This window comes from Myxocyprinus asiaticus, chromosome 37, assembly GCF_019703515.2.
Source record: "Myxocyprinus asiaticus isolate MX2 ecotype Aquarium Trade chromosome 37, UBuf_Myxa_2, whole genome shotgun sequence".
In the NCBI taxonomy this organism is placed as follows: Eukaryota; Metazoa; Chordata; class Actinopteri; order Cypriniformes; family Catostomidae; genus Myxocyprinus; species Myxocyprinus asiaticus.
This window is the reverse complement of record NC_059380.1, coordinates 3835457-3846770: the sequence shown is the minus strand read 5'-3', so window position 1 is coordinate 3846770 and position 11314 is coordinate 3835457. Positions and strand designations below refer to the sequence as shown.

General features: G+C 34.4%; 1 protein-coding gene across 1 annotated transcript; it reads left to right on the top strand.

The window, feature by feature from the left end:
- The first annotated feature begins 2225 nt into the window (after nt 1-2225).
- LOC127428273 (uncharacterized) lies at nt 2226-7748 on the top strand. The gene is made up of 7 exons (XM_051676509.1): nt 2226-2384; nt 2517-2623; nt 4089-4185; nt 4438-4792; nt 4913-5032; nt 5478-5614; nt 5698-7748. The coding sequence occupies exons 1-7, from the start codon at nt 2373-2375 to the stop codon at nt 5929-5931; spliced, it is 1062 nt and encodes a 353-aa protein (XP_051532469.1). The 5' UTR covers nt 2226-2372; the 3' UTR covers nt 5932-7748.
- The last annotated feature ends 3566 nt before the right edge of the window (nt 7749-11314 follow it).

Here is an 11314-nt window from a genome sequence, read left to right as displayed (position 1 = left end):
GTGTGGCTGTCACTTCCAACTAATTCATTTTTGGTTTCTAACAAACAAACAAACAAAGTAATGAATAAAACAGCACTTTGACCTTATAGGTTAGCTTTTCCTTATACTATAAATTCAACATATAATTAACATTATTGCATGCTATCTAAACAAATTCATACCTAATGTTTAACATTTGTAATACACTGTTAAATTTAGAAAGCCAGGTCTCATAGTTTCAAGACTGTAAAGATAGTTATTATCATCCCATATAGGATTGCCTTAATTTGGTGATGACTGTAGATGTTTAAGTATTGCGACCTGTTTAGGATGGCAATTACAGAATCAGGGGATAGTTCAATACATGACACCAAAAATTGTGTACATATATATATATATATATATATATATATATATATATATATATATATATATATATGATGTCTAATAACATTAAAAAGATGATATTGTACATTGCTTTTTTAAAATTAAGATCAGTGAAAAATTTTATTCCACATTTTTACAATACAATAAATGTTTTTTTTTTATTTATTTATTTATTTTTTCAACATTGCAGTAATGAGAATATCATAATGATCATCTTTTTTAGTGTTGCGGTAATGAAGATTAGGGGGGTAAGATGTGCATAACTGTCACAAATAATGTCACAATGTAAAAAATCTTAATGGCCTTAAAAATAGGCTTAATTTTCCATATGCAAAATATAATTTCTTTTCTCTTTTAATATCAGAGTAAAATAAGGCCAGGCCTTTCTTAAGAGGTTTTGTGATCACCCACATGAGTGAGACCGATGTGTGTAAATAGTGTGCATCTTGGTTTGGGAGTAATGAAATATGTACTGTATATTACTTTGAATTGAATTACTGTAAGTGATACTCAGAGCATATCTTCCTCTGGAGAGTCCTGCAGTCAAGTAGAGATCAACACTTTCAGGCCTTCCTCCAAAGACTCCTTAAAATGTTGCAGTTGAAGTTAGAAATTTTGACTACTTTTTGAAAGTTTAAATTAAAATGTTCACATGCAGCAAATAATGGACAGACATTTGAGACAGTAGCATTAGTTTTTTTATAATCATCCTTACTAAGCAGCTCTTCCCCTGCAGCCAGTTTGTTCCTCTTCTTTTTGTTATATTACTTTATGTGAGGAAGTAACTTTGTTAGTAGGAGTGTTGATGTGTAAAGGTGTGCTCATACATGTGCAAGTGTAACCTCGGTTTCTCTTTCCCTTAATATTATATCAGTGATGTTTGTGAAAGACAAAAACTGAGAGTGGAAGACACAAAGTGACACTTCCTGAAACACACGTGGGCAACAATATGCACACGATAGTGCTAGCTGTCGTGAAATAATGTTCTTTAAATGTTAAATGTCTTAACCAAGGTTTTCTTGAAAAAAAAATCAGTTTATTTCTTGGTTTTTTTTTTTGTTTTGTTTTTTTTTTTTTTGCTTTGCCAGGAATGCAGTATCTTAAATTAATATTCCAGGTTCAATGAAAGGTAGGTTCAATGGACTGCATTTGTAGCATAATGTTGATTAAAAAATAAATTTTTCTTTAAAAAAGCAAAAATCTGTGTTACAATGAGGCACTTGCAATGGAAGTGAATGGGCCAAATCCGTAAACGTTAAAATACTCACTTTTTCAAAAGTATCGCCACAATATGTGAACAATATACATGTAAATATGATTTTAGTGTGACTTACAAACATTTTCTGTGGAGTTATATAGAATTTTTTCAACTTTGTTGCCATGGCAACATATATAACACTGTTAAACCTAAAACATTTAGTATTAATGATTTAAACAACTTTACGGCTCAACTAATACCCAGGTTTAAAAGAAGAATTAATGTAAGTGTTTTTGTAAAATTATAAGCTTCACATTTTTGCCTTTAAACCCTCCAAAAACTGGCCACATTCACTTCCAAGTGTCACTGTAACCTCCATTTTTACTTTTTTTAAGGAGGGATGAATTAAAATGATTTTTTAGAGTAATCAACATTATGCCAGAAATGCTGTTGATTGAGCTTAACTTGTATTGAACCCATTGGAATATCGCTTTAATATAGGTATTTGTTTTAAATGCAGTTCACAAGCTCATTGGGGAGACAACTTCCTGTGAAAAGGTCAGCCTTACACGTAAAGTAGTGCACCAGAATAACACATAATCTTGTTCCCTCCCTGTGGGTAACACTTTTTTGTCCTTCGCCTACAACATGAAACTTCTGCTTTTTAAGCATAACTGAACACTACGGTGTAGTAATATAAAAACACAGCTTCCTCTTCCTTCCACACAATCAGATCTACTGACTTGAAAAGACAGCATTTTAGAGCCAGATTTACTCAACTTAACTTGTTATTAGCATTGAGATCAACATGGCAGCAGAGGTAAGCAATTTTTTTTAGTAGGTTGATGTATGCAAATCTATCAAGCTGATTCAACAAATAGCAATCAATTGACATTTATATTAGTTGTTTAATGTAGTCAGGTGGAAACATTGTCTGTGTGACATTTTACAGGGGAGTCTTGTTAGCGGTGGTGTTACGTTGGTCCATACCGAGAGTGAAGGGAAACACTCCTATGAAGTGAAGAACTTTTTAAACTATAACAATGGAATTTTTATAAGGTGAGATTCTTGATGTACAATACAATTTGATCTAAATACTACCAAATTACATAAATCTACTGATTACATACAATGTAGAAAAACGTTGTTTTTACAACAAAAAAAAAAACTAGCAGATGTGGTTGCCAGAATAATTATGTAACCAATAAATCTGTACAGACAGTGCTTAGTGTCACTCACACAAACACTTAACACCATCAGGGTAACACATGTGAAAATAAAATTATGCAATAAATATTAACTAAACTACATCAAATATAACACAGAACACCCCAAAGTACATAACTGTTATTAAAAATAAGAGAAACATATCTATTCCCATAAAATATATTGAAATGAAATGGGTCACACAGGGAATTCTGGGAGTGCTCGATTACTGCTTTTTACTATAATTTTATCAATAATTTACCATAAAAAGTACATGTACTCTCTTGTTAAATATAATATAAATTTTAACTGTTAATTATACGAGAAAATCATAATTTTACATCAAAATTTTTTATTTTTACAACATTTACCGTAAAGCTACATGTATTGTATTTTTAAATATATATTAAAAAGTTTTAACGTATATTTTACCAATTTAATTTTTTTTAATGTAGCATTTTTACAGTCTTTTACTGTTAAAATTACAGACCTTTTTACAGTGTAGTTCTATCTATCTATCTATCTATCTATCTGTCTATCTATCTGTCTGTCTGTCCGTCTGTCTGTCTGTCTGTCTGTCTATCTCCATCCACCCACCCACACATGCATCCATCCATCTCCCTGCCTGCCTGCCTGTCTGTCCATTTGTTTATCTATCGTTCTATCTGTATGTCTGTCTGTATGTCTGCCTGTCTGTCCGTCCGTCAGTCCGTCCTTCTGTCTTATTTTCTATTATTCTATTTGTCTGTCTGTCTGTCTGTCTATCTATCTATCTATCTATCTATCATTTTATCATTCTGTCTACCTGCCTGCCTGTCTGTCTGTCTGTCCATCCATCTGTCTTTTTATCTATCATTATATCTGTCTGTCTGTCTATCGTTCTGTCTGTCTATCTATTGTTCTGTCTGTCTGTCTGTCTATCTATCTTTCATTTTATCATTCTGTCTGTCTGTCTTTCTGTCTATCTATTGTTCTGTCTGTCTGTCTGTCTGTCTATCTATCGTTTTATCATTCTATCTGTCTGTCTGCCTGTCTGTCTGTCTATCTGTCATTTTATCATTCTGTCTGTCTGTCTGCCTGTCTGTCTGTCTGTCTGCCTGTCTGTCTGTCTGTCTGTCTGTCAATCATTTTATAATTCTGTCTATCTGTCTGTCTGTCTGTCTATCTATCAATCATTCTGTCTGTCTGTCCCTGTCTGTCTGTCTGTCTATCTATCATTTTATCTTTCTGTCTGTCTGTCTACCTGCCTGCCTGCCTGTCTATCTATCTGTCTATCAATCATTTTATCATTATGTCTGTCTGCCTGTCTGTCTGTCAGAAATGGAGATAAACTCCTGATGATAAACGGGACAGACACCGAGGGTTTACCTCCAGAAGCAGTTGCAGATATTCTGGTTAAAGGATCCCCTCTACTGGTGGGTTTAGAATTTATCCACACACACTAATACTCTCAAATATACACACTGAAGAGACATAAGTTAAAGTGAACTTTTTACAGCCCTCATATTATTTTTATGGCTAGTCAGGAAACTGATCACGTGGTCTTGTGTGGGTGGTGTTTGAATCATTAAATTCTGGAGAGCACCTTGTCATGAGTGATTACTTGGAAAAAAAAATATATCTGTCTGAACTTGGTCAGCTTGACTTGGATTTTCTGTACACTATAGACTATCCATCATCCGTGCAAAGAACAAACAGCAGAGTGTGCGTCCGAGGAGATCAGTGCCTACAAAAAGGAGCCAACAGTCATGAGGTTCAGCCTGATGATGGTAAGAGAGGAAAATCTGGAGACAGGTGACCACCAGAAAACACCATATCCAGAAGCAGAGTGGGAAGATACGGACATCGAGGATGACTGTTTCAGTGATGATGATCTGCTTCTTGTCTCCATGGGTGACACAAGCTTCTCCATGGTTGTTTCTCGGGGCGTGGATGCTAACAACCCTTGCCACAATTGTGGAAGCACAGGTTGTCAATTTAACGAAGTTGTCATCATGCCTGAGACAGCTGAGATTGCCACTAGTAAGACATGATCTGTATCTGATCATTTTTCACATTTCTTACATATTCTAATTGATAATTGGTGTCCAGAAAACCTGACGACTTAGCAATAAAACTGTAATAACACTTCCATTTCCCCAGATTCTTCACGGATTGTGAAACTGATGAAAGAACGGAGCAATTTGTACCTGAAGAGTGTTTTGAAGAACAAGTACATCACCCCATCGAGGGAGCAGATATTTTTGAAGGACAGCATGTCAGGTTTGTATCTAATAATGTTCATTCATATTTGAGGGGGGTAAAAAATCTATACCTTTTTAGAAGTAATACAAAGGGTTTGTTTTTCTGGCTTAGAGCATACGGCAGCAACTAGATGTGTTTGGTAAAACATTTCCCAAACTAATTGAAGTCTCTAAATATTCATCGGACAATTTAAGAATGTCTCAATTCCTCTCAGAAAAGTTGATGAAGTTGACCAGTTTGTGTATAATGCCACCAAGTTGTTAGAAAATCACAAAAAGCTGTTTAAAATCCTTAGAACATCGGAATAACACCTTATTATTTCCAGAAATCATAATTCTGCTGTCTGATTTTCTTGATTCTGCTTAAATTCTGCTGGTGACCATCACTGCCGTTGGCCTGTTTTCCAATTATTTCAAAAGCAATACTTTCAACATATTTTTCAATGTGTTGCTTTTTTTTCCAGCACAAATCACCATCTACTATTATATGGCCAGTGCACTAGACAGTCATGCTGGTGTTCCTGTTGTGCTGAACTTCACTGGCACCAATAACTTCTTCCGCTGCACCACCGAGAAAGATAAGAAGGTTTTAACACTCATGGTAGGTTTTTTGCATGTAGAAGTATAAATTCTGTCCTTTAAGGGGTAGATAAACTAAACCTATGCTTATCACATTTATTTCAGAACTATGCTAAAAGCGAGCTGAAAAACATCTGTGCTGAAGACTCAGAAAAATGGTCCTTTGTATTCTACATGACTTCAAAGGGAGACAATCTTCGTCGTTTCGAGTCAGCACTCCATAGAGGATGGTTTATTCAAATCCAAAGTGTTAATCAAAGTGATAAAGTAGGCATGCATGACAGGAATCAAGTTGAAAATGATCCACTCAACATCTTCTTTATTATAATTGAGAGTTAGACCATTAATTAAGGGTCAGAAACCTTACCAACATGTCGTAGTGACAAGAAAATGTTTCGTAAAAAAAAACAAAACACACACACACACACATTTCAATATATTTAAATACATTTCAAGTAAAAAATAAAAAAAAAAACTCAAACCTTGGACCAGTCAAATAGTTAGACACAATTTGTTGCATCAAATAGAAAGCAGGTGACTGCACTGTTTTATTCTGTCAGTATTTTTAATTCATAGATTTTGAAAGAGGACACTTGACAGAGTTTGTTCTCAAATACAACGTGCATTTCAAACCCCAACCTAACCCTAATGAGCTGACCTCACCATTTGATTCAAGCTGACATGATCAACCCTACTGAAACCCTTGTGTGTCATTAAAATTATCAATTCTTTGGATTTGCAACTATAGTAAATTAGAAGCAAACTGGTCATATTAATCTGTAAGAGGATTTTCTGTAAACTGTTAGATGCACTTGTTAATGTTGCCTTGCAACTTCTTCATGAAGTTTGAAAGCAGAATCTGGGTTGGAGAAATTTGTTTCAGTTTGGTCTATGAATGCAGAGCCTCTCTGCTATTGCAGTAGTGAGTAGAAGTGTATCATACTATTAGCTGACATGTTTTTTACATCGTTATTCACCTACATGTGTGTGAATGAGTGTCATCTTCTGTTTTTTTATATTGAGCTACTTTGAAACTGATATTTCGAAACAATACATGTGATTCTAATTTATTTTTATTGCTTTGTGCATATGATTTTTTTTTTTTTTTTTGTGCTGAGACACTGGTTGTTTTTCTTCTTTTTTTTTCTTCTTCTTTTTTTAAGATTTATATTATTGACCAATATTTACATTTGTCTATATAAGCTAAAAGCCACTTATGACTTTGAACTTTTGCTTTGTGCTACATAAATGTATATTTATCATATTATCATGTTTTCATGTATCATATATCTACTTTAAAATATTTAAACAATGATACCTAAAAAAAACAACAAAAAAAAACAATATGAAATATTTAAAAAATGATACCTAAAAAATAAAATAAAAGTAATTGTGAAAGTGTGTTTAAGTAACTCTTCTCTTCATTACATTAAGTCTATTCCTGTAGTAAGAACTGTAAAGAGATGGACCATTGAAGCAAAGCTGGAACTACAAGCCTGCTTTGACTGCACTGATTGGAGTGTTTTTGAGGCTGCAGCCACAGACCTGGATGAGCTCACAGATACTGTGACATCATATATCAGTTTCTGTGAGGATATATGCATCCCTAGTAGGACATTTTTGTCATTCAATAATGGTAAACCATGTGGTGATAAAATCTTGTACAACCAGGCCAGAAACACACTGACTAAGGAAATCAGAGTGGCTAAAAGAAGCTACTCTGAAAAGCTGAAAAACCAGTTTTCAGCCAATGATTCTGCATCAGTGTGGAAAGGCCTAAAAAGCATTACTAAGTATATGACACCTCCCCCTCACTCTGTAGAGAGTCATCTAATGGCTGATGAACTGAATGTGTTTTACTGCAGGTTTGAAAAGCCCAATCTCACACGCTCTGATTTCACTTCACACCAACACCTCCTGAAACCCCCCTCCTCCCCCCTCCTGCTACTCAACCTGCACTTATGGTCTGTGAGGAGGATGTGGGCCGGGTTTTTCGGAAACAAAAGGACATAGTGTCTATTTATACTCTTACCTTTTTTTATATTCTGTGTCTCACTGTACTGTTCTGTGTGCAATTGCTTGTTTCTCCTATCACCAAAAAAAAAAAAAAATGTATTGTGTTCATGAGCACACTTGGCAATAAAGCTCATTCTGATTCTGATTAACCTCCTGTGACCCGAGCATGACTGCTTTGTCCATTTTCCATTTCCATTTTTTATTTGTAACTAGTTGCACCTAATAAACATTTTTTTAATTTGATTAACATTTTAATTTTAATATAAAAAAAAAAAAAAAAAATCGAGAGCAAATCGTTTTTCAAAATGTATGTCCACATATGTGGACAGCGGGACTAAGTTGTGAAATTTTAAATAATACCAAGTTATTGAAAATCCGACATTTACAGTATTCGCAATGTGATAATGCAGTAAATATATAGGAATGCATTTGCATTATGCATTTACTAATGTTAATGAATAGAACCGTATTGTACAGTGATAAAAAAAATAAAATATAACAACATTTATATTAAAATGAAGCTAAATGACCCACAGATGTGTTATAGTTGAAAATTATTCAAAATAACTAACATGTTTTTTCAACTTTTGAGAGAATGAGGTCCCATTTTCCACATATGTGGACTTCATCTTTATCAGTGTGCTGACGCATGAAAAATGAATGAATATTTTAAAGTGGCATATCAAACGAAACTAAAGACGCTACTCTTTTCAACCAAACAGGTTTCAATCAAAAAACTTAAAGAGGCTTCTTACCAGAGGCACTTTTGTTGGCACTGAGCCCGTAGGAGCACTTCACAGAACTCGACGTCATACTGTTGTGTCATGTGACGCGGTTCGCCTTAAGTTTAACCCTTAAATGACAGTGTACAGTGTTCTGAACAGTATTCAGTCAGTTTGAATTCATTGAAATTATGCATTGCATATAGCAAAGCCAAAATACAATGTCCACGCATGTGGACGCGGGGGTCGCACAAGGTTAAAATCAACAAAAACTCCAAATGTGCATTTTGGTGTAAATGAATTAATAAAATAATTCAGTAAATTCAATAGATGGATCAATGACTTTGGAATCAAGTTCAGTCATGACAACTCTCTGAGAGATTTAGCATGTTAATGTAGGTGACATATTGATACTTTAGGATATTGGTCTTGGCGGACTAGATAGAGACATGCCTCTTTGCGGTTTGATGTCAGTAGCAGAGAATAATGTGACTATTTCAAATGTCATGTATATGCAGATTTATGGAGTTCTTAAACACTTTCATTTAATCTGCCAATACATATATACAGTACTGTGCAAATGTCTTAGGCATATAAGATGTTTCACAGAAACATGTGTCTTAAGATGGTTATTAATATCTTTAGCTGTAGTGTGTCAATAGTTAATATACATTTTAGACTCCCAAACATTCCTTCTGAAAATAGAATAGAATAGAATAGAATGGAAGAACAGGGAGCCCTGCAACAGATGGCATGACCCAACAGAGACCCCCACTGAACATCATGTCAGTCTGAGATTACATGCAGAGACAGAAGTAATTGAGACAGCCTAAATACATAAAAGAACTGTGGCAAATTCTCCAAGGAGCTTGGAACATCCTATCTGCCAACAACCAAGAAAAACTTGTTGTCAGGGAAATAGGAGGGTCAATCATTTGGTAGAGTGTGGCTTGACTGTACAGGTGTGTTTATTCCGGTGTTACAATATATTCAGTTCCTGAGATATTTGGTTCAGTGGGCGGAGCATATATGAATATTTATGAATTATCCTGACATGCGTGTTGAAGTGGAACTGAAAATGTTAGCGCACCACCGTCATGACTCAAGTTCAACTTTTCTGAAAGATTATTTCAAAAAGGTATTTAAGTTTCAGCATCGAACAAAATAATAACTTCAATATTCAGATTTTCATAACAGTTTGCAGTTTATATGTGCAATATGTGTTTTGATTAGTTTTGTGTTCCTGAATACAGCATTTACTTAAGTAGGTATTAGCCAAAATTAGAGTAAAACAGAGCAAAATTTAGCAAATACAAATACAGTAGTCTACAGTTATCATGCGTTGTTTTTCTTTCAAATCTTTGATTTTGTATTTCTATTAGTTGTAATCATTAACAACAATGACTAAAATAAACCTGAGAAGTATCTGTGATTTAATAACAATTTCGTAACCTACTTGGTGTGATTATTCTGTGTCACTCTTCCTTTCTTATTTATTGCTCATTTTGTAAACAGGCTATGACAATAGGACTAATATATATATATATATATATATATATATATATATATATATATATATATATATATATATATATATATACTGTTGTGGAATGTAATGTGGAATGTTGTTTGATGATAGCTTCCAACTTTTAGCGATCCATGGTGATGAGGAACTTTACCCTGTTCTGACTTGTGTTTAACATACTGATTCTGTCCTCACTTTGCAGTTCCTTTCCTCAGTTAGACAAATAGGTAAACTCCTTCACACAAAGGCTTGTGGGTGAACATTCCTTTTATTCAACATCACAATGAACATGTTGAAAGAGAGTGAGACTGCTGTAAAAGGATGAAAATATAATATGTCTACTTGAATCTCTAACAACACCGCTCCAATATGAGTTTTTGCTTTGTTCTTTAAATGGTTTAAATATTTCATTATAAATAGCTATATAAACAATAAATACAACAATTATCAGAAACACTTACAGACAGTCAGACGCATTCTACAAGTGATCACAGAAAGAACGGCTTCAGTAGTCTAGCTGTGATACTGATTTAAGCACTGCACTTTACTAAATAAAACTGTATCAGAATGTTTGCTGGCAACCATTTAAAAGACTGCATGACTAGGTAAAGAATTGATATTGATAAAGCATTAAATAAATGATTAAATACATGATCCAGAACAATACTCAAGTCTCATTCACAGGTGTTCATCTCATTTCTTATTTTTAAGTTTAGCCTACTCTATGTACAATGACAAAATCATCTACTGCACACACCAAAGGCATGTTGCACCAATTCCGGCCTTCTGTATTATAAGCTATGTAAATATTAGTCACATGAAACAATGTTACCAAAGCTTAACAATTTGAGGAAGCAGTCACAATGAGCATGTCTCTTCTTGGTAAGATAATGAAAGCTTCAAAATCATTATATGAAATTAAATATCAGATTAGTGAGTGCCCCAGAAAATAGTTATGAAAACACGGCTTTGGCACACTGGACAAATGAAACAGCCTCCATATTTGCTTGGATAACCTACTGCCAGTGGTGCCAGCCACTGCAGCTCTCACATTCAATCGGAAAGAGACAATGACATTGACATCACATGAGTATGAATTTATTCTTACAAGATCATGTCAGGTTAATACACATTTGAGTTTTGTAAAGCAAACTGTGTAACACAGCCTCAAAGCAAAGCTCAATTGTTATGGAGAACAATGATTTGGTTGAAGTGATTAAAGACAGGCAACAGCTGAATCTACTGAAATTAGAGAACAGTCTAACTTAACACGTCCTGTTTGCAGTGCTGAGATCAATGAAACAGATGCCAAAATGTCTGATGGAAAGCAGAGTGAAATGAGTGATAGTGTGGGAGTTCAGGGATGCATGGTATCTGCTGGTGAGTTAGAGCAATCCAGAGATCATAGTGCGCTTACGGGGACTAGTGATTCCAGAGAGATGCAGATTGAAAGTGGTAA

Bases quoted from the DNA above. Each gene is read 5' to 3' on its own strand.
- LOC127428273 (XM_051676509.1), top strand. The intron at 4,186-4,437 runs GTGGGTTTAGAA...TGTACACTATAG, and splicing joins TTAAAGGATCCCCTCTACTG to ACTATCCATCATCCGTGCAA. The intron at 4,793-4,912 runs GTAAGACATGAT...CCATTTCCCCAG, and splicing joins GACAGCTGAGATTGCCACTA to ATTCTTCACGGATTGTGAAA.